Source organism: Triturus cristatus, chromosome 1_1, assembly GCF_964204655.1.
Source record: "Triturus cristatus chromosome 1_1, aTriCri1.1, whole genome shotgun sequence".
Classification (NCBI taxonomy): domain Eukaryota; kingdom Metazoa; phylum Chordata; class Amphibia; order Caudata; family Salamandridae; genus Triturus; species Triturus cristatus.
Window position 1 is genome coordinate 340,965,420 of NC_140579.1, and position 21,699 is coordinate 340,987,118.

The 21,699-nt window shown below is 44.7% G+C and overlaps 1 protein-coding gene across 1 annotated transcript in view; it reads right to left on the bottom strand.

Moving 5' to 3' along the window:
* Positions 1 to 5,206: 5,206 nt before the first annotated feature.
* Positions 5,207 to 21,699, bottom strand: part of CTTNBP2NL (CTTNBP2 N-terminal like) — a 359,907-nt gene continuing 343,414 nt past the window's right edge. Inside the window, 3 exon segments of the mRNA XM_085630154.1 lie at positions 5,207 to 6,323; positions 6,325 to 6,953; positions 6,956 to 7,673. Of these exon segments, the coding sequence (XP_085486280.1) occupies positions 6,207 to 6,323; positions 6,325 to 6,953; positions 6,956 to 7,673 (1,464 nt within the window). The 3' untranslated portion in view covers positions 5,207 to 6,206.

Below are 21,699 nucleotides of genomic sequence, written 5' to 3' on the forward strand. Positions count from 1 at the left end.
GTCAAGGGGTGGCCTGTTGAGAAGTGCAAGGTCGCCACTCGCACTGAGCGGTTTTTGGGACGTGAAACTGGAATTAAACATCCAAGAGGGGACAGTTTGTAGAGGGGAGAAAACTGCCCCGCCTGTGGCACTTAGACAAAAAATAGTGGATCTAGCCCACATTGGTCACCTGGGGCGCAGCCTCATTAAGAACAAAGTAAGATTGGATTAATGGTGGCCGGGGATGGACACCATGACTGAACACACTGGCCCTTGACATAATTGGTCCACTCAACCTCAAGAGCTTGAAGGAACGGTTTATACTGGTCATGGTGTATTACTACACTCGGTGGGTGGTTTATAAGTGCATGCACCAAATTGACACAAAGGTACTGATAAGCTTCCTGAGGGGTGGTTTCTTTGAGGAAGGGATCCCGGACACCCTGGTAACTGACAATGGGGTGCAGTTTACTTCGGATAACATGAGGGAATTCCTAGCGGAAATGGGCATCACCCACCACAAAACAGCCCTATATTGTCCCCATGCCAACGGGTTGGTGGAACGCATGAACCGCCTAGTAAAGGAGTGCTTACAGCGTGCAGAGATCTTAGGTAACTCGGTGGAAGACACCTTGCAGTACACACTTAGGGTCTATCGTACCACTCCTAACTTAGTCACAGGAGTATCCCCCTTTAGCTTTTTGAAGGGAAGGGTTCCCAAAACCAGACTCTCACCTCCTCTAAAAAGGCAGTACACCTGTGCTGTGAACCGAGAAGAGATCAGCAAACGAGTGGCTGAGTACCAAGCCAAGTACAAGGTTGGGTATGATAGAACAAAACAAGTCAAATCTCGCACAGTGAGAGAAGGTGATTGGGTTCGAGTGGACCTCCCCAAGCCACGCTCTTAGGAGGTCCTCATGGCCTACGGCTGTGGCTAGGTGGACAAAAGATTATTGTTTCACATGAATACCTTCAAAGTTTTGTATTGCATTATATTGTGTTCTTTATTCCAATGGTTACCTAACTGGGTCCGTATGACCCTATCATATGCATCTCTTGTCCTAGCTTGTAGGGAGCACTGTCACTGCCCTGCCTCCCACTCCGCTTTCCTTCCCCTTGCTTCCCTATGTAAGGAGGTGTGTTGTAATCTCCACTTGGTTTGCCCCGCCACCCCTCTGCCCTCCTCACCTATGGTACATACCTGGCATGAATGTGCGAACATTCCACAGCTGACTCCAGCTGACTGGAACCTGTGACCTAATAAAGAAGACTCTTGATAAATTACCTGTACGTCTCATCTTTGCAACAGAAACCTGTTGCATCTCAACAGCAAGCCAACTAATTAGCAATACACACTTGGGTAGCCCATACAACAAATACATACTTGTCAGTGGAAATGAGGCCCTTACTCTGTTTGCCTGTTATGGTTGACCCCAGTGGCTTGACATGAGGCCTGCTTCTTTGCTGTGTGTACAACCAGGGAGTCTAGAGGCACTTGGTCACAGCGGTAAAAAAGATTACTGGGAGAAGCCTTGTACAATTTCTCGACCTGTGATGTGACCACATTTACTATGACCTGGTCTTTCAAATAGTATGGTGTTGATTTCAACATGCCGTTAAGCATGAGCAGGAACTAAACGATTCTTCAGTCGAGTAGAGGGTCTCAACTAAAAAGCTATCCTCTTTGTGTAAGATATGCATGTCGAATATATGGTGGGGGAGTGATACGCAGAGGTATCATCTGGCGAGGATGGCTGAGCCAGGTATGGTACCAGATCCGGGTTGACCCCAGGGTTGACAATCGTCCCAGGATGGCCTTCATTTCTTGCCCCAGGAGGCAGGTCGTAAGCCCCTGCTTCCCCTAAGGACTGCTCAGGTTTGAGCATGAGTGCACTGACCTGCCAGAAGACTCTGGTGGTGGTGGTGGAGGTGAGTATGAGCCTGGTGGTGATGGTAGAGAAGGATGTGGAGGTAATTGCCTGGGTGTGGGAGGTTAACATGAAAGGCTTGTAGCCTTGTTCTTGTGCTTCTTAGTATAGCCACTGTTTCTTAGGAGTTGGGAGCAGTGTGGTTGAATGCCTTCCTGTGGGTGGCGTTGCAGTGATCTTGCCAGTCTGTGGGTAGATAAGGAGGTGCTTTTGCCTGGATCAAACACCTGCACCAGTCTTCTTAGGACAGGTGCCTTAGATTTCTCCAATGTTGTCGAAGGGACCATCTGTGTCGACTTAGCACTATGTCTCAGGTGCACTCTTGGTGTTGATTTTGGCTGTGAAAGGGGAAATTTGATGCCCTTCGACCAAGATTGGGGCGCGGGGGAGGGAGTGTCAATGACTGTCAAGGCTAGACACACTTTCCTGTAAGCTTGCTTGGCTCTGAATCATTTGTTTGGTGACGACCAGAGCCCAATGTTGGTGGTGGGTCTGAGACTGGGAGTTTCGTTCTGCTCTTCTCAGGGTTTGAGACCGGACTACGGTGGGAGTAATGCTCTATCTCAGCAAGAAGGGCATTTAACAGACCAGGATTTCATCCATGGCTTTACTGTGCAAGCCCGCCAAGGAATATTTTTTATTGCACAGAGGACAAAATTGGAAGGGTATGTATGTGTTTCATCTCGCATTTCCCTTATACATTTTCTGGGACACGCTCCATGAAGATCGAAGGGGATTCGAGTGAGTAGAGGAAGGTGAATAAGGTAGCGAGCGCCAGGACTTCAAAGTGAAGCAGTCGCCGCTGGTGGATGTAGAGCGATCCCCTCATCTTGAGAACTGGAGAACAGACACCAATTGTGCTGTGACAGAGTTGCCAGTCTAGAAGAGCGGAGCAGTTAGGTCTGAAAAAGCTGCAAGGATCATGTGGGTCTCTGAGCCACTGCTGAATAGTTCTAAACCAGATGGCGGTAAAAAACAGACATTCTAGGGGGCATTTGTGTCAATGTGCTTTGTGGACTAAATGAGGGGTCACATTACATCCCAAGACTCGAAAAGTCCATGAAGCTATGTTGTAATGCCTGAGCCCAACACTAGATGTCAGGAGTATGCAAAGCAAGAGTTTCAACAGCCACACATCCAACAAACATTTTTTTTAAAAGAAATATTTAAATTTGCGTAATTTTTAAATATTGTGCCTACATTTTAATTAATAAATTTAAGTTGTAAATTGTAAATGAATGACTTTAAAAATAAGCTGCTTCTAAAATAGTCTCATGAATAAACAGTAATATTTATGGTTTTTGTGTATGGTATTTAGCATAATAACGACAGTACCAAGATATTAAGGCTGCTAGCAGGTTCTAAAGTTAAAGCCGGTCAATTCTAGTGCTGCCCCTTCTCTCTCTCGCCACACAAAGAGTGACCTCCTGCACAGAAAACTGCATTTTATTTTTTTTGTAAAAGACACAAGTTAGTTCATGCCAAACAAACACTGGAAGAAATTTACTTCTGAGTAGTTGAAAAACCTAAGGAATCCTTTATTGATATATATGCAAATATAACTTGCTTTTCTACACAATTCTCTTGGTGGGTTAACGTTCAAGTTCAGCTGTAAAGCCTGGATGGAATAGAGATTGGAGGGTGCCTCGGATATCGCTTTGATGCAGAGTATTCTAAATGCTACAGGAAGTTCCGCCGTGTGAGATGGCCACACAGCTGTCTCCCCAGGACATATGCAGCATGTATTGGCTACATGGTGGGCTGGTGAGCAGTGTGTTGGCAATACTTTCAGGCAGATTTCTTTTACTGCTGTTACACAACTTCCTGAGGTGGACTCAGAGATAAACAGGCAAAATGTTGGCCTTCTTGAAGACTGATACTCCAGTCACCAAATGTTGGGTAATACCGAAAGGTGAATACATGTATAGCAAAGCAATGGCTGAAGGGAACTGGCACAAAGCCCTCTCTATGTTTTTGTATTATAAAGTATTAATTTCAAGAAATAGGACCGACAGTTAACGCTGGCTCTGCCAGTTTTAAAAATGACTATTAAAAAATAAAAGAAATTGTAAAATATAGTAAAAAGACAGAGTCAAGAAAAAAAAGAAAATTAAAGAAATAGCAACTCTGCATCCTAGCCATTTTTGTACATTTATATTGGTTACTAAAACGGTTTATTCCTGGCATTATTTGTTCTGGCTCTATTTGAGGTTCTTAAATATGAAAGTTGCATATGTACGTTAAAATGATATACGGTTTTCGGTACAGAGGAAAACATATCTGTATTTCAATGTAATTAAAAAAACATACAGCCATGGATGTTTCGGCTGCCTGCATTGCGCCAATGTTGAATAGACTGCATACCCATGAATGGAGGTAGAAAAGGTCACAAGTAACAAAGGACTATAACCTTTAAGTAACTGCCTTTTATTTCTCTTTTGGTTTGTTTTCAATCCCAAATCAAATTATACAATTTAAAAGTCTGAGTCTGATCATCTTCAAGGAAGGGTGTGTGTATATTTTTTTCATCATAGCTTTACTAGCCACACAACCTTCCAAATAAGGATGCGACATTTGCCCAACCGTGTAAATTGGCTTATTGTGAAAGCTGCTTATGACTTTGAGCCTGAGTCATCATGAAAGTTTACAGCAGTGGCTTTCCACGGCAGCATTTTTTAGGAAAATTAAATACTCTACAATAACAAAATAACTGCCAAAGTTATGACACTCAGAAGACGTTGAATTAAACATGTTCTTGCCTTCATGAACAATCCTTACAAAGATAACAGAATGATGTAATTCTACTACAGGTCATCAGACACTTCATGTGAGGACGTTTTGCAGAAATGCATTCTGGTCTGACAGTTTTGATACCATCTCTTGGGTAAAAAAAAAGCGTTTGAGGGTGAAACTGTAGAAGGACGCCCTACTGTAGTGGTAATGGGCCAATTAAAAGCTGTTACTGAGTAAATCGCTGCATATGTGGTAAAGCAGCATTTACCTGGTGGCAAGGTAACTGGATAACTTGGTAAACCAGAGTTTAATCTTATGATTCTTTTAACCTATTGAAAAGTGTTAAGTGCGGATATGGTTTGTTTTTAGTCAGCTGTATGGTTTAGCCAAACGAAAAGTTCCTTAAGAGTTCCTGAAGGCTCAATGATACTTAGCATACTATTTCCATGATTACCAAGTCAGAACAGAGTAGTAACAAAATAATCAAACATACACAAGTTGATACAAAACACACTTAGTAAGACAAGGCTTAGCACTCAGGACAAATCATGGATTATACTCATACATACTAAGTCATTTGGGTTTTATTCTCTCCGTGCGCACTTAAAATATGTAGATATTCTGCATATAAAACAATACTTATAAGAAGAGACATTCACCAGTGTTAGAACAGTATAGTGCTTAACATTATGAGCTTAGGAAAAGGACAGTAAACATGTGAGCCATTCAATGTTACTTTTGTTTTCTGAAAACCACATTATTATTGCAGAATAAGTTCAGGCACTTAGTGTACGTATGATTAACCAGAACGAAGATTGCACAAATTACTTCTATAGGATTACATATTCGCTTTCTGTTCTAGAGTCTCTAATACACTCGCAGGCAAAAGCCACGGTTTCAACCCCTGTTTTGAATAATGCGACTTCGCATCTTTCTTTCTGCCGTATTTAACAAATATCTATATAGATCTCCATTTTTGGGTGTGGTAGGTGCACATCATCTCTTTTAGAGACAACTTTTTTTTAATGGCAAACTTTCAGAGAAAAGCTAATATTTGTTTCCTGTGCCAAGCCTAAAATAAAAGTACAGTCTTTCCCTAGTTTTAGGTTGGTCACAAGCTTTGGGCGCTTAGTGCGATTTCCCCTCTCTTGAAATTAAAAAAATAATGTTAAAATAATTGATTACATCGCTCATTCAGTTAACGTTTTGAATAGATTTAAAACCACTAATGACAGTTGAAAAAAAGGTCAGTTCTTACGATATTCCTTTGGATTATGATATCACTTACAATTCAGTACACACGATCTATTTGACATTAAATGCATTACCGGCCAATGGGATAAGAACATTCATCACCACCGTTTAGTGCTATATGCTTATCCCACAAAAAACGGCAGTTCAGAATATTTTATATGGTAAAAACTCTAGAAAACGTAAACTACGTTTATAATCATTTCTTATCTGACTAATTTAAATCGCATTTGATCACTTGAATTCATTACCTTCTTTTCACTAAGTATGACTCAATGGTATGGAATGTGCACAGCTATCTTTTTTGGTCAATAGCTAGCTGCTAGTAGGCAGGATGTCTTCAATTTCTTTTCCATTGGCTATTACTACATTGTGCGTACAACCATTACTAGACATGTCCATTGTGGCCCCCAAAGAAGACAACTGGGGGGGGTGTTTTGGAAATGGGGACGGGAGAGGCTGGAGACTGAGCCAATCCAGGTTTCTTTGGAGGAATTGGTGGGGGGATTCCTCGTTCCACTCTCGGTATTGTTGGAGATTTAATCCCAGGAGACAAAGGACTTAATGGGCAAGACACTTTAACAGGACTAAATGAATGATTCAATTCATTTCTCTGGGTTGTTGAATTGGCCAGATTTCGGTAGTCTGTGCCAAAGGGCGAACTGTTGGGGGCAGCTTGTTTTGATGGTACTTGACTTGTAAATCTGTAGAGCACCTGAGTAACAGTATTTCGTGCCATCTGTTTGGCAGCAGAATTATCACCCATTATTGGAGATCGATCCCTTGGAGGTGGGCTTTGCAGTCCAGTAGTCTGTATATCTTGTTCAGATTGAGACTGGAATTTATGCCGGGCAGCATGGAAACGCTGGTTGATGCCAACTTGGTACGAGGACTGGTAACCTGGGCTACTAGCTGATGTACCAATCAAACGTCTGCTGAGCACTGGTGAAGAGCATGGAGAGGAAGTTAAAGATGAGGCAGCTGTACTGCTTGGAGACAGTGATATCCCACTAGAAGGAAGCTGAGCAGACATATGAATAGGAGACTCCATTTTGACAGGAGATTTTTAGAGATGACATCATGAACAGAACCAACATGTTTCTCACTCTGGTGATCTACATGCAAATGGAGCATTTCATCACTTGTTTGCATTCCCATTTTGTAATGTCCATTTGTCTTGGCATACGAGTGGGTGGGCATGGTTGGATTGGACAATGTAATATGATCAACTCTGTCGATACCACTTGAAATGTTTTTCTCATTTTGGATATGTTCAGTCTGGCAAAACACGGACACCATTTGAGGAGATTCAGTTTCAACGCCTGTGGATACAAGGGTGGAGTTTTGGTTTTGCTGCTTTATGTTACCAGTGGCTTTTCCTGATAACTCCACGTCCTCCAGAACCCTTTTTAAACGTACAATCGCTTCATTGAGTGACTTTGGCCTTTTCTCTTCTCTGTTCAGCTTAGCTTTCAGTTGCTCTCTCTCGATGTCAAACTCCAAAAGCTGTTTCTCTACCCGAGCCTCCATCTGAAGACCACGCTTTTTCTCTGTGGCAAGTTCCTCTTCCAACTTAGTCACTTGAGTTTTCTCCTTCTCCAGTTTTAAGCTTATGTCTTCCACTCGCTGGACCTCTTCTGCTGCTTTGCTGGTTGCTTTTTTGCACTCTGCCATGAGCATTGACAACAGTTGTTTATGACAAGATTTCTCCTCCTCCTGTTGTGTAGACAGCTTCTTTTGTTCTTTTTCTAACTTTTTCACTTGCGATTTTTCAAAATCCAACTGGAAACACAAAAACAGATTTTTGAAATGATGCCATTTTAGTGAAAATGTTCACAAAAGACAAATTGGCTTACTTCTTGATCCAATGGTTTGCCTTAAATGAATATGGTCAGACCCCAACACTTTGTATTTGAAATAAACTAACAGCATCAGCAGCTTTCCAATGGTCATTCAATGAGCCAGAATTATTATTTTGAATAAATTTGAAAAACAAAATGACAGTTTTTATGTAACATATTTACAAAAAACCGGAACATCATGAAACACATAAATTTAAAGTTCTCCAAAGGAATGTGAGACTATAAGCCAAACTGGCTATGGCTCTCCCAAGCTGACCCCCTTCGCAATCAGAAGTTACAATCATGGATAATGAACTAGGTTGTCCTGTTTTAAATTCTCCCATTAATGCAAATCCTCTCTAGACGAGCAACCTCTCAAATAAAGTGTTCTAAACTTGTTCTTATCTTGAACTTGAGGAAATACTATGTTGCTGGGAATTTCACCTGCAGCATTTGTTTTGGACCTAGGAGTAATTCACCATATATAACAGAAAGAGGACACTTTGGCTCATGTTACATTAGCAAAACTGGCCACAAACATTCCTATTCACTCTAACAAAACGGAAGCCCAAGGGCAGAGGGGACGTTACACCAATTCCACTGCTGCTGCCAGCCCAGAAGGAAGGACACCGGGTAGTCTACAAAGGATGGACGAGTTTGACTGAATTCAACCACATCTTGGCATGAGTCTGGAAGATCTGTTAGTGTCCTCTGCACGCATCACCCAAATATGTTTAAATGCTTGTCTACTACTACTGGCTTCATTATACTGTTGTAATATTTGAAGGTGGGTTGAGATTGGTTTGAGCTACATTAACCATAAAAGACTGTCCATGCTAAACTCAACCATACTGGTGATTCACACCTGTGGAAGCGTTATGTGATGAGTAATAGCAACCATTTGATGAAAGCCCCACTTTACCATTAGTACTATGGGACTCTGGCTGAGTAACTCTCTCACACGCACTCCGCCTTCTGTTTCCCCAACACACACTAGTAAGGAGAAGCCTCTTATATTAATTGCATTTTCCACAGTTCAACCCCTTTGCTGCTAGGCCTTCTCCCCCACCCCCCGTGCTAAGCCTTTTTTCTGGCTATTTGGGGTAGTTTGCGCTTAGGCCCATGTAACTTTTTGTCTACATAAGGTAGCCACGTCACATCTGTGCCCCTTTTTTTTCCAATACCCTGAGGATTCTAAAGGTACTCAGGGTTGGTGAATATCCGGGGGGGGGGGGAGAATTGGCCAACATGCAGCTAAAGTTAGTGTCTTTTTTTAAACAAGCATTTGCAATGCAATCGGTCTCGCCTTTGGGACTTCATATGTATTTAGCTATGCAGCACATTAGCCTGGTTGCTGTAACATCTACTGTTCTTTAACATGGAGGGAAAGTGAGCACCAAACTGTGTGACACGCCAGGTATGGGAACACATTGCGAGAAATATTGCCTTTCAGTAGGAAATGGTATAGTCCAAAGCTCTGTTTTTAATATAAAATCAGGGCCTTCGGTGGTCATATCACTGAAAATACAAGATTTGAAAAAAATATATTATTGTCTACAGGTGCTCTTGAAAGACAATTTCTATGGACTGGAATCTAGAGAATGCTATAGTGATTCTGGTATCTTACTAACCTCTTGCCTTGTGTGAAATTCCTCAGTTAGTGCTCTGGGGCTCTACATGCATAATCTCCCTCAGGCAATTTACTGTCAGTGCTGCACGGCTTAGAAGTGCAAACTAGCGCTCTTCTTCCACTGTGAATGCTGCCGAAGGCACCGCATGTAATGTTGTAAAACCTGTTTCAGCCATCCCTAATGTTTTAGCCAACAGCAAATTGATTTTTGGGCTAGTAGTTTCAGTTTTACCTTAACTTTTAGATGGGTTAATATGCACAAGGACGTAGCTACAATTAGTGCAGAGGGGTAATGGCGCCGGGACGCAGAGCCTTGAAAGACCCACTGAACCCTGATAACTTATGTATTTTACTTGCAGGAACGAGATCTCATCTATGAAAGAGGAGGGGGTGAGGGGGCTGAGACAAAATCACAGCTAACATATCAAAGTGGGGGAGTGGGGATGCAGGCCTTGAAGCACTCCTTTCACTTGTGATCAAACTGCATTAGCCGCCTGCAGCACAAGGAAGTACAGGAAGTAATACTCAGTAAATTGCCCAGGACGACACAATGCGCAGCAGTTTTTTTTAGGCACCTAATTCTAATGTCAGCCACGCACCTATTAGACTTGCCTCCTACATTAGCGTGTCTGCTGTGGGATTTGCCTCAGGCATGGGTGCACCGTGGCACTGAACCCACCCTACCAAGCACAGCCCATCCTGTTCTTCCCCATTCTCAAAACGTGCAGAAGCCCCTCTTTCGTTCTTTAGAACGCCAAAGAATCAAACGTCTGTTATTAGCTCTTGAAGTAACCCCACATATATTCCACTGGTGAATTTACATATCGCTTTATATCGCTTCAGGAGGCGCTCCAATTCACATCAGTTACTCCCGCCCTTTTTGGTGTGCGTGTTTGTAAAAACAAGTGAATGGTTGTATAGCTATAAAGGCGCGGATTGCAGTTGGTCCTTCAGTGAGGAGTGTGATGCAGAGAAGCACATGTTAGCTATGATGGTGAATGCATTGAATACTGGACTTCCCCTCTCCATTGGTAAACAGGTTGTCTTACAGTCTGTGTGACATCTCCAGCTTACAATAAAAATAATCATAATGTTCAGTGTTGCGTGTTTTCAGTATTTAGCGTTTATTTTATCGACCTTAGAAGGCTAAAGGACTGAGACAGCCCTGCAAGGAAATAAGAATATGACTGACTGGGTTAGGTAGATAGGAGAAGCACTCACCCTCATAGGTGACTGGGATGTCTCATTAGTATCGTAAGAGTGCAGTTATTAGCGAAGACTCAAGGCGCTGTAAGAATTCAACATTGGTCCTTTCCCGTCCTCGGGGGGGATATGAGACTGAGCAGATAATTTTCTGCAGTGAGGACATTAGTCCCCTGAGCTACATTGGGAGGCCGCACTGGGCATAGTGTCACCATGTCCTGTTATTTTAGGCACTAGGGGTGACAGCGTATGCCACGCTCCTCGAGACATCCACATCTGCCTGTGAGCACTAGCTTAGGCGATTGGGAGTCCTCAGCCCGAGGGTGCTGGAGGGGGCGGGGGGTCAGTAGGCTGCATCGAGTGTCACACGCCCTGGACACAGACCCTTGAAGCATGGAAGGACAGGGTTCTCAGTAAACGAGTTACACCCAAAGACAGGCCCAGGGACAGCGCCTTGAGGTGCAAACTCTAGGAGGGAAGGGCAGGAGTCTGGTTTGTAGCGCCTAATACCGATATTTGCCCAGAATTTGAAAGACAGAGAAGAGACACAAAGAGAGAAGAAGGAGAGAGATGCAGAGAGAGTCTGAAAGTGCCTCAGAACAGTGTTAGGTAAGGGAGTGTAATGTCCTCACACTACATGGAGGTAAAAGAGTCTATGAATAGTGACAATTGCCAGTGAGGTAAAAGCGCACAGAAAAACACATGAAGGTACATTTCAATAGATGTGAAAGTGGCTGGCAAAGGTGCAGACCATGAAATGGGCGAAGCAATGGCTGATAAAAGTGACCATGTCCTGTGGTTGGCGAGAGTGAAGCGGGTGTGACTCATGATAACGATCGGTTAAGTGAAATATCTTAAGGCCGTTAAGGCCTCACGGTTGGTAGGCAAACCCCTGAAATTACGCAGCATCGCTTAATTATGCGCCGCTCGCAGCAAAGTTACCGCAAGTGCAGTGGGGTAGGCCACTGTGCAAGTGCTCAATACTAACACGAACTGCCGGAACATAAGCAGGTGTTGCTCTCACCACTTGTGTTTTCGTGTAGTTTACTGGAAAATGCATCCATGTAATGAGGCACTCCTCTCTCCTGTGACTAGACGCAAGCGCACCTTGTCAATACCTCTTGTTTTTTACTGAATAACAGCTGCAAGCAACCTGGGCCCATTAGGCTGGGAAGGTCAGTGGTGGCACAGTATGCCTGGTGAGGGAGGCAGAGCTCTACAGTAAAGCTGGACAGGGTTCCCGACGGTTCCCGATATGGTCACTGCAAACATGTGGAGAGAAGCGTCACAGGGGTTAGACTTGTGGAGTGGATCCAGCAGAGCTCAGCTCTTCCAATTCCCACAAAGTGACACAATCCAAAATCTCACGAAACACCGCAGTACAGGCATCTACAGCAAAACAAAGGCTGCCTTCGCACCGTTCAGTCGTTACACAAGCCACTTCAACAAAGCGAAGGCCTTCACAACGTTCAGGAGTTACACAAGTAACTTCAACGAAGCTAAGGCTGTCTGTCACTGGCTCAGTGCTCCACACAATAAACAGAGGCTCGAGCATCTTTATAAAACAAGCGCGGACCGTCATGGGACAGGCAGAAGATGCGCACGTGGGGACTGCCTTTACTGGCGGCGGAATAAAAAAGTCCCCAGTGCATCACGCTGCCAGTAAAGCATCCAATCCCCGCGTGCACATCTTCTGTCTTGTTTGTCTCCCCGCGTGCACGCTGGAATCATATCGATTCCTAAAGGCCTCTGCATGGCAGAGCAGCGCATGCGCTGCTTTCGCCAGGCCGAGACCTAGTAATGGGACAAAATTGCTGCAGAAGAAAACATCTGTTTTTTTCCCCTGCAAATGGCATCAACAAAGGGTTTATGGTGCGGAAATCACCATCTTCTCATCTTTCAGGGATAGACAGACTTTTGCCAGAAAACCTACATTTTCTATACAATTTTGACATTTTACTGGGACATAGCCTATTGTTCTTATTTTTTTGTGCTTTTAACCTCCTTCCAGTTAGTAGTAGAAATGGGTGTGAAACAAATAATGGAAATTCACACAAAATAATGGGATGCTGGTTTTCTGGAAACCAAACTTGTCTTCAAATAAGAGAAAAAGGAGAAAAAAGGGGGGGGAGATCTATGTCTTAAAGACGAGAACCCTCACTCACCCAAAGGTGACATGCTTCATCATTGGGTCCCCTCTTGCACACAGTTACCGCAAGGTATCCAGTGTGGGCTACAACTCTCACTATAGAGAGGAGCGTGAGGTGTTTTAATGTACCCAATTTCAACAATTGGGGTGAGGAGCAGAGTGCAAAAAAGAGAATCGTGTGTGTTTAAAACTAGCTCATGGGTGACTAAACTTAATTTAATATTTGTCCCCATAGACCAGTATTAAAAAAGCTAGTGATGTGAAGGACTGAAAGGATGTCCTATTCGTAAATGGTCAACATGTTTCTGCCAGATGACTAGAAGTTCGCGGTATTCAACAGGACCATAAACGATGTCACTATGGTTAGAAAAAGTGCAAATATTAAAGTAAAAAACCATACTTAATTGTTATGGTAATTAAGACAGAGGTACCAGCTGCAGTCCGGTCCAGTGTCTGAAAAAGACAAACATTAATGTAAATATCATAACCTTTTTCTACCATGAATCTCTTAGACACCACACTCGTGATGAGAAACCCACACGTGATAAACAACGCGAGAAGTTAAAATCCCAAAATTCAAATCAAATAACCACTCACCTAGGCGGTAATATGAATTTACCTCCACCTTGTGGGAAATTTTACCTCTGATCACAGATTTTCTGAGGATAAAAGGACAAAAAGAAAAAAAGAAAAAAGAAATCCTTTGAGGGGGTCAACCTCCAGAACACATCACACAATTCTTAGGAAAAAATCGTATCCACATGTTCCTACTGCTCACAGCGATTGACAACATGTATATTTGAACTACTAAAATGGTCAGTAAGGATTGCAATGAAACACCTCTGACACATATGCAAACATAAGCATGCAAATAAAAACAAATAAAACATGTCACTGTGATAATGTTTGTATATGTTGGTATAGCACATCTAAAAGGATGGGGAGTAAAACACCACTAGCACATATCCAATTACGAGCATACAGTATATACCAATCCCTGTTGAAATATCAAAATGTGTAAACAACATGGCTCTTTGAAGGGGTCTCAAAAAATGAAAATAACCTATTCTCAAATAGCAAGGCTACAAAAGCCAGGAGTGCCCAATGGCCAATATGTAATAGCAACTATCTTGTAAAAGGGTAGTCATTATTAAAAGCCGGATTGTCACTACTCTCATGTAGAAGGCAAACCCTACATCAACTGCGCACGCTGTAACCCAGGCACCCAGACCCCGGTAAGGCCCGAGCTACAGATGGGCCTTCTTAACTGCCGTTCCCTCCCCAAGCATGCGCATGAAACCAATTTACTGATACAAGACCATAGCCTGGACGTACTGTTTCTTACAGAAACCTGGCTCTCTGCAAGCTCTGACTCTGACATCGTCAACACTCTCCCTCCGGGCTACCTGATCCAAACCCTGCATAGACCTAAAGGGAGAGGAGGGGGACTGGCAATAATCCATAAAGAACGCCTTGTCTGCAGAACCAGAAATGCAAACATTGAAGACTGCGAAAGCTGCCACTTCATTCTCCAAACTTCCCCAGCTCACTCCATAACGGGACTGCTGATATATCGGCCGCCGGGTTTACCAGGAAAATTCATCAACGCCCTTACGGAGACGGTGGCACAACTAGCTTCTTCCGCCCCCAACTTCCTTCTAGTGGGCGACCTTAACCTCCATCTCGCAGATCCGACAGACTCCACAGCATCCGATCTTTTGCATGACCTGTGGTCATTTAACATTCGGCTGGTCAATAATGGACCCACCCACGACAAGGGACACCTCCTGGACCCCGTCTTGACCAATATCACGGACATTACCACTGGCTCCCCCCTTCCTCTCCCATGGACAGATCATTTCCTAATCCCTTTCTTCTGTCATCTACTCACAGCCCCCCCACAATCCTCCAAAACCCGAGTCACTGATCGACGCTGGCACAAGCTTGTCCCAGAGGAATGGGCCAACACCCTTGCTAATTCTGTACCGACTCTCTCCGGTGACCCTATCATCGCCGATGACCAGTTCAATTTCTGGATCACATCCTCACTGGATCAACTCCTCCCCAAAACGACTACTCTCAAACATACCAAACGAGTTACCCCCGCTCCCTGGTACACTCCGGAGCTTAAATCCCTACGACAGGAATCTAAGAAAACGGAACGTTCCTGGAGGAAGGATAAGGCTAAGGATAAAAAGGACGCTTACCATACCGCTCTACAAACTTATAAAACCTCGCTCCGAAAATTCAAAAGTCTATTCTTCCAAAAAAGAATAGAACATTCTGCGTGCTCCAGCAAGGAATCCTACACAATTCTAAAAGAACTCCTCAAAGTCCCCGACTCCAGACCCAGAATCCCACCAGACCCTAAGGCTGATGAGGAAAAATGCTATAAACTAGCTAATTTCTTCACAGATAAGATCCAGAAAATCCTCGATTCAATTCCAACCACCAACTCGCACGAGGAAATAGAGACCAATAACACTCCTATCGCCCCCTGTCTCACCTCTTGGGGACAAGTGACCGATGAGGAGGTTGAAAGCACGCTCAATAACATCAAAAGCGGCTCCCCCAGGGACCCTGCACCGTTACGCTTCCTTAAGAGAGTAGCATCCACGATCGTCCCGCCCCTCACCCAGCTCATCGTTTCGCTGGAAGAGGGAGTCGTCCCCCCCAACTGGAAAGCGGCAGTTGTCAAGGCGTTATTGAAGAAACCTTCCCTTGACCCCGCGGATTTGGCCAATTACAGGCCAATCTCCCTCCTCCCGGGATCTAGCAAGGTTGCCGAAAAGCTGGTAAACAGAAAACTCTCACAATTTCTGGAAACCAATGATCGGCTGAAAAGATCACAGACGGGTTTCCGCCCAGGCCAGGAGACCGACATCGCCCTCCTGGTGGCAGTGGAAGAGGCCAGAGCACTGCTCGACGCTGGAGGATCAGTGGCAGTGATCCTCCTCGACCTCAGTGCGGCCTTCGACACCGTCAACCACCAACTCCTGATTCATCGTCTCATGAGTGTCGGCGTGGAAGGAAAAGCACTGTCCTGGCTATCGTCCTTTCTGGGTCATCGGTCCTTTCAGATTTGGGAGAACAACACCCGCTCCTCCGAAAAACCCCTCCAATGTGGCGTACCTCAGGGCTCCTCCCTGAGCCCCACATTGTTTAACATCTACATGTCCCCACTGGAGGAGGTCGTCATCCCTTTCGGAGTGAGCATCGTCAGCTACGCCGACGATACACAATTAGTTGTTTCCCTTTCTCACCCAAGCCAACAACCTGCGGACCTTTACAACTGTCTGACGCAGATACAAGGATGGATGAACCGATCCCATCTCAAACTTAACGGTTCAAAGACTGACATCCTCCTCCTGGGTCAGAAGGGACTCTCCCTGTCACAGAACATCTGGTCACAGAACATCTGGCCACCCTGTTTAGGCCCGCCCCCAGACCCTAAACCCGAGGTTAAGAGCTTCGGCGTCTGGCTCGAAAAAGACCTATCGTTTGCAACACAGGCAAAAAAAGTAGCCGGGACATGCTTTGGGCTCCTCAAATCAATTCGAAAGATCCTGCCCCTACTCCCTCCTACCGCAAAAAAATTACTGATTCAAGGCCTAGTACTCTCCAGGATCGACTACAGTAACTCCATCTATTTGGGCACTCCTGAGGCCACCCTGAACTGGCTACAGAGGATCCAAAATGCGGCTGCCCGGATCGTCACCAACACTCCTGCCAGAGCCTCAGCCAAACCAGCTCTGAGGCTCCTCCACTGGCTCCCGGTCAGGGAGCGAGTGCAGTTCAAAGCCCTTTGCCTGGCCCACAAATCGCTGCAAAATAAAGGACCTCCGATCCTAGCCAAATTCATTAAACCTTACAAAGCCCCAAGATCCCTCCGTTCCGATCAGGAACATCTCATTACCATCCCCAGATTTAAGAAGGCCCGCACGGGTGGAAGACGCTTCTCGGTTCATACAGCACGTCTCTGGAACGCCTTACCACGCGAGACAAGATCAGAACCCAACTATCTACGTTTCAGAAAGCGTCTGAAAACCCTTCTATTTCCATAAATCCCTTCCACACCCCCTCACTGCCCTCACTCCCCTCAGGTTTACTGTTCCTAGCGCTGGGATACTCACGGGTGACTACGCGCTCTATAAAATTTATTAATAATAATAATAATAATAATAATAATAATAATCAGCATTCATAATATCAGCAGAAAAAAGCGCGTGCTGACTCGTGCGCTCCCTCTGCAGAAATAATATGCAATACCTCTCATTTCTCTGTGTCCGTATTTCTGTGGGTAAAATCCAAAGGGGAAGAAGCCATTTTCCTCGTGTAATTTTATGCCCCCGATACACTTCGTAATTGCGTATGACCCGGAAGTTGACGTCATGGACTTCGGCGTCAAAAGAACCTTGGGAAATGTAGTCTAGAGGAATCCCGATCTGAAATTTTCACGCGAGAACCTCTAATGACTGCAAAGGGGGGAAGAAGGGGGGATAAAGCTCTTCCCTATCTCAGATGCCTTCATAAATTCAAGATACATAAATGGCGAAAAAATCAAATACAAGAAAAAAACGCCAAACAATATAGTTAGAGTTCATTACATGTAGGTCAAGCCAAGCCCTTATATAGAGAAAATATAGAAAAAATATATATATACTGGTAGGACTCGCTATAGTTCCGCCAGTACTGTGTGTAGTAAATATTCATTTTCAAAATAGAAAGGAGGGGCTTGCAGCATCGATGTGTCCAAAAACCATGTATATAAATGTAACATAAGAAGGACCATCAATAGCTAGTCTGGTGTTGTTAAGATCGCATCTATATCATCCAGTATGACAGGGTGTAACACAGGACAAATTTTGAGAAATCCCAGTTTTGCAAAATGCACCCAGGCCCGTCTAAAAACAAAGTGTGCCCTAAAATGGAAGATATGAACGTGTCAAACAAAGAGTAAAGACAAGGCATATACAGAGCACCAGGGAATGTCCTCATTCAAACCCCTCAAATGGCTCTTTGTGCGAAACACCCATCGTTGTTCGCGGCGAAAGAGCACACTATCAAGGGGACCCATATTGGTGTCATAGTTGGGTTTATCAATAATCACCCATTGTAAATCATCCTTTGTATATGTGCCTTATCTAAATAGTGTTTGGTCATGCGTGTGTTAGATTTCTTACACCGAAAGGCACTCCGGTGTTCAACTATTCTTTGTCGAACCTTACGTGTTGTCATTCCAATATAGATTAGTGAACATGGGCATGTTATCATGTAAATCACTCCACTGGTGTTACAATTGGTGTGTTTATTCAGTTTCCATGGTGAGCCTGGTAATATGTTGACTTCAGTCGTGTGTTGCGTAAAAGGACATACTGAACACGACCCACAGGGAAAATGGCCACTCACTGGTGCCTCACCCCACAAAGTCAATTGTCTACTCTGGCTAGTAACAATCCTAGGTCTCATATGCACCATCAGATCTTGTAGATTGCTACTGCGTTTTAATGCAAAAAGGGGGCGGTCTAAAGTCAGGTTTCTAGTATTGAGTATATGCCAATTTTTGTTAATGGCCCTTTTGATGTTTTCTGTGAGATTACTAAAAGTAGTTACACACACCATCCTTTCTGTTTTAGCTTTAGTAAATGTTTCTGAAAGTGCCTCTCTATCATTATTGCGTGCTCTTTTGGAGGCTCTTTTAATTAGTTGCGTTGGATAGTGTCTTGCGTCAATTCTTCACTCAATTTCTTGGCATGTTTATGGTAGTTAGCTAACTCCGTACAATTTCACCTAAATCTAAGAAATTGGCCCACCGGTAGATTGGTCAATAGGGCCCGAGGATGGAAACTATGATAACTTAATAGATAGTTCCTTGCCATAGGTTTCTGATATAGTTCAGTATAAATCCTTCCTTCTTTGGGGTATAGTCTCAAATCCAAGAAGGCGATAGATAAATTACTAGCCTCCCCCGTAAACCTCAAGTTGTTATCACGTGTGTTCAGCCACTCTGAGGAAGTCACTAGGGACTCCTGGTCACCTTCCCAGATGACCAGGATATCATCTATATAGCGCTTCCACAATTCAAGCTTAGTTTGAAAGGGGTTTGTTACAGGGTAAATATGTTTGGTTTCGAACCCATGCATGTACAGATTTGCCATGCTAGGTGCACATGTGCTTCCCATGGAAGTTCCTGTGGTCTGCTAGAACAACTCTCCTTCAAAACTGAAAATGTTTTCTTTAAGTGCTAAAGTTGCATAACGCATAACATAGTCATCAGGGGTCTGGTCATCACGTAGATTGGTAGCTAGAAGGTCACCTATCGTCTCAAGTGTATCATCCTGAGGAATGTTGGTGTATAGTGATTTGACATCATACGTGGCCATCAGTTGACAATCAGGATCAAAAGGAATACTTTCTAAGCAGGACAACATATGTTTTGTGTCCTGTAGATAAGATGGCATCTGTGCCACAATTGGTCGAAGGAAATGGTTTACAAATTTTGATAAAGGTTCCAAAATAGAACCAATTCCCGACACAATGGGTCTGCCTGGAGGGGGTCGTTGTTCTTTATGTATTTTGGGCAGGATGTAGAAAGCTGGGATTTTATGATTTTTTTTAATCAAAAACTCAGCCTCGTTCTTAGTAATCCACCCTGCCTCCCTCCCCTCTTCCACTAATGACTTGATTCTTTGTTGTAATCGTGCGGTGGGATCTTGTGTAATGCGTGTGTAGAAAGTCACATTATTTAGTTGTCTCAGACATTCTTCTCGATATGCCACTGTATCAAGAATTACCGTGGCTCCCCCTTTATCTGCTGGTTTTAGGATAATCTGCGGATCATTACCCAATATAGAGGCACAACGTCTTTCTATATTGGAGAGATTACAAAATACCTTTTTTGTGTAGCTGAGATTAGTCTTTGAGAACAGCCTTCTCAAAAGTCAAGACTTCAGATGGTACTTGTTGTGACGAGGGCACAAAAGTAGATGTATTTCTGAGCCCTGTATTAGGACTGGGGGAAGGGGACTCCTTGTCAATGTTACTAAAAAAGAAGAGACGTACTTTCCGGAAAAATTCCGAAAGTTCCTTATGCATCATGAAATCATCTCCATATTTAGTGGGAATAAAGCCTAATCCCTCTGACAAGACACTCTCCTCCATTTCTGTAAGAATTTTAGTGCTCAGATTTACAATCAAATTGTTAGATCGCTCGTGGACGCTGTCATGCTCCTCGTGATCCTCTGTTATAATGCTGGATCCCAACTCACACGTGGGGTCTCTGTTGTTTGGCCTCTGTTGCCTCTCCTTCGCCCTCTTCGTCCTCTGTCCTGTCCCAAAAAAGGCTGATATGGCGGGCCCCCATAGATTGGACATGGATTGTAAGGAGGCGGTGGGAAAGCTCATGGTTGAGGGGGCCACCAAGGTACTTGTTGATTAAAGGGGTACGTAATCCCTCTACCCCTCCCTCTACCTCTCCTAGGTTGACGGTGAGACAGTTGTTCTGTATCTGAATCGTTGGAATCACTCCACTCATCCGAGTTGGAGGTCTACTCTTCAGTATCTTTGCCCCAACCACGTGTGCCTTTCTTATTAGTCTTTTTATTCAGACTTGCCTGATATCCATCTGCAATATAAGGATAAACCTTATCTAGAGTAAATCTATCTAGATCCTTCAGTTTGCCGATTTTGTATTTAATCAGGTCATCTTTGTCTTCATTCAAATTCTTAGAAATTTCATCTAATTTCTTTTTGTAAGCAGTAATCTGTATTCCTGTTTTCAGTTGTGTTTCTAGAGATTGAATTTCTACTAATAGTAAATCTGCTGTTTCTTTAGCTGTTGTTATTATTAAGACCAACCAGTCTCTAGTACAGCGCCAAGCTATTTTAGACCAATTGGTAACAAAAACCTTGTTATCCAAGAAGAGTCTGGGGGCATTGGATACTATGAGACCTGGTGGAGCTATGTTACCTCTTAGGTATTCGGTTAAAATTGCCGCATGTAAGATGGTACGTACATGCTGTTTTTTGGTGTTACTAAGTTTAGTCCAATCTCCTGAATTGGAAAGTGTTTGAGAAACATGTGTAAAAAGAATACTAGGTGTGGAAGGCGTGGCTTGGCGAGCCAGCATGGCGGACGGCTTCTAGGTGAGCTCTGTCCAGCCCGCTATTTATCCTACTCCCCTGGCCGAGTTTCCCTTCGCCAGAGACGGCGGAGGCTTGGTAGTTGCAGCGCTCCTGTTTCCCGTGCTCCGGGGTCGAGAGCGGCGCCTGGAGGCTGAGACGGGTCCGGTTCGGGGCTGAGGCCTAGAGGCGACGTGGGAGCCGCGGCCTCGTATACAAGCCGACGGACGAGTCCCGTGGTTGGCGGCAGCTGCGGAGAGGCTGGGAGAGCCCCTTCCTGGGGCGCGGTGGCTGATTCCGGCGAGCAGAGGCACCCTGTGTTTCCCGGTTGGCGGGCTTCCCCCCCACCGGGGATAGACTGACAGCAGGTGCGAGGCACGAAGGAAGCTGTGGAGCGCAGCGGCGCTTGCGGGAGAAGTCGCCATCTTGGACCCACGCCGGGGGAGCTCCTGGGCCCGCATGGAGTCCGATGTATACGGGCTGAGGGTCGCCGCTCCCACACGCTGCAGAATTGGCCCAGGTGGGACTGGTACTTGAAGTTGAGCCCGGGAGACGGAGGCAGCAGAGACTTGTGGGTGGACCTTCGCCCTGCGCGTTGGACCGCCTGGACCACCAGCGACTACGCCCGGTGACGGCAGCCGAGTCGGTCTGCGGCGCTACTAGAAGAACTGCAGGATGAGTGAGTTTGCTTTCTGTGGCCGGGTTTTGGGGGTTTCCCCCCCCTCACTGACCTGTGATCGCCTGGGGGTTCGGCGGTGCTGTCGGCCCGCGTGGGGGTGTAGGAGGGTAGCCGGGAAGCCTGCAGCGCTTCGTGGATAGCCTGGAGGCACATCCTGTCTGTCCCCCGGGGTGTGCACTGGACCC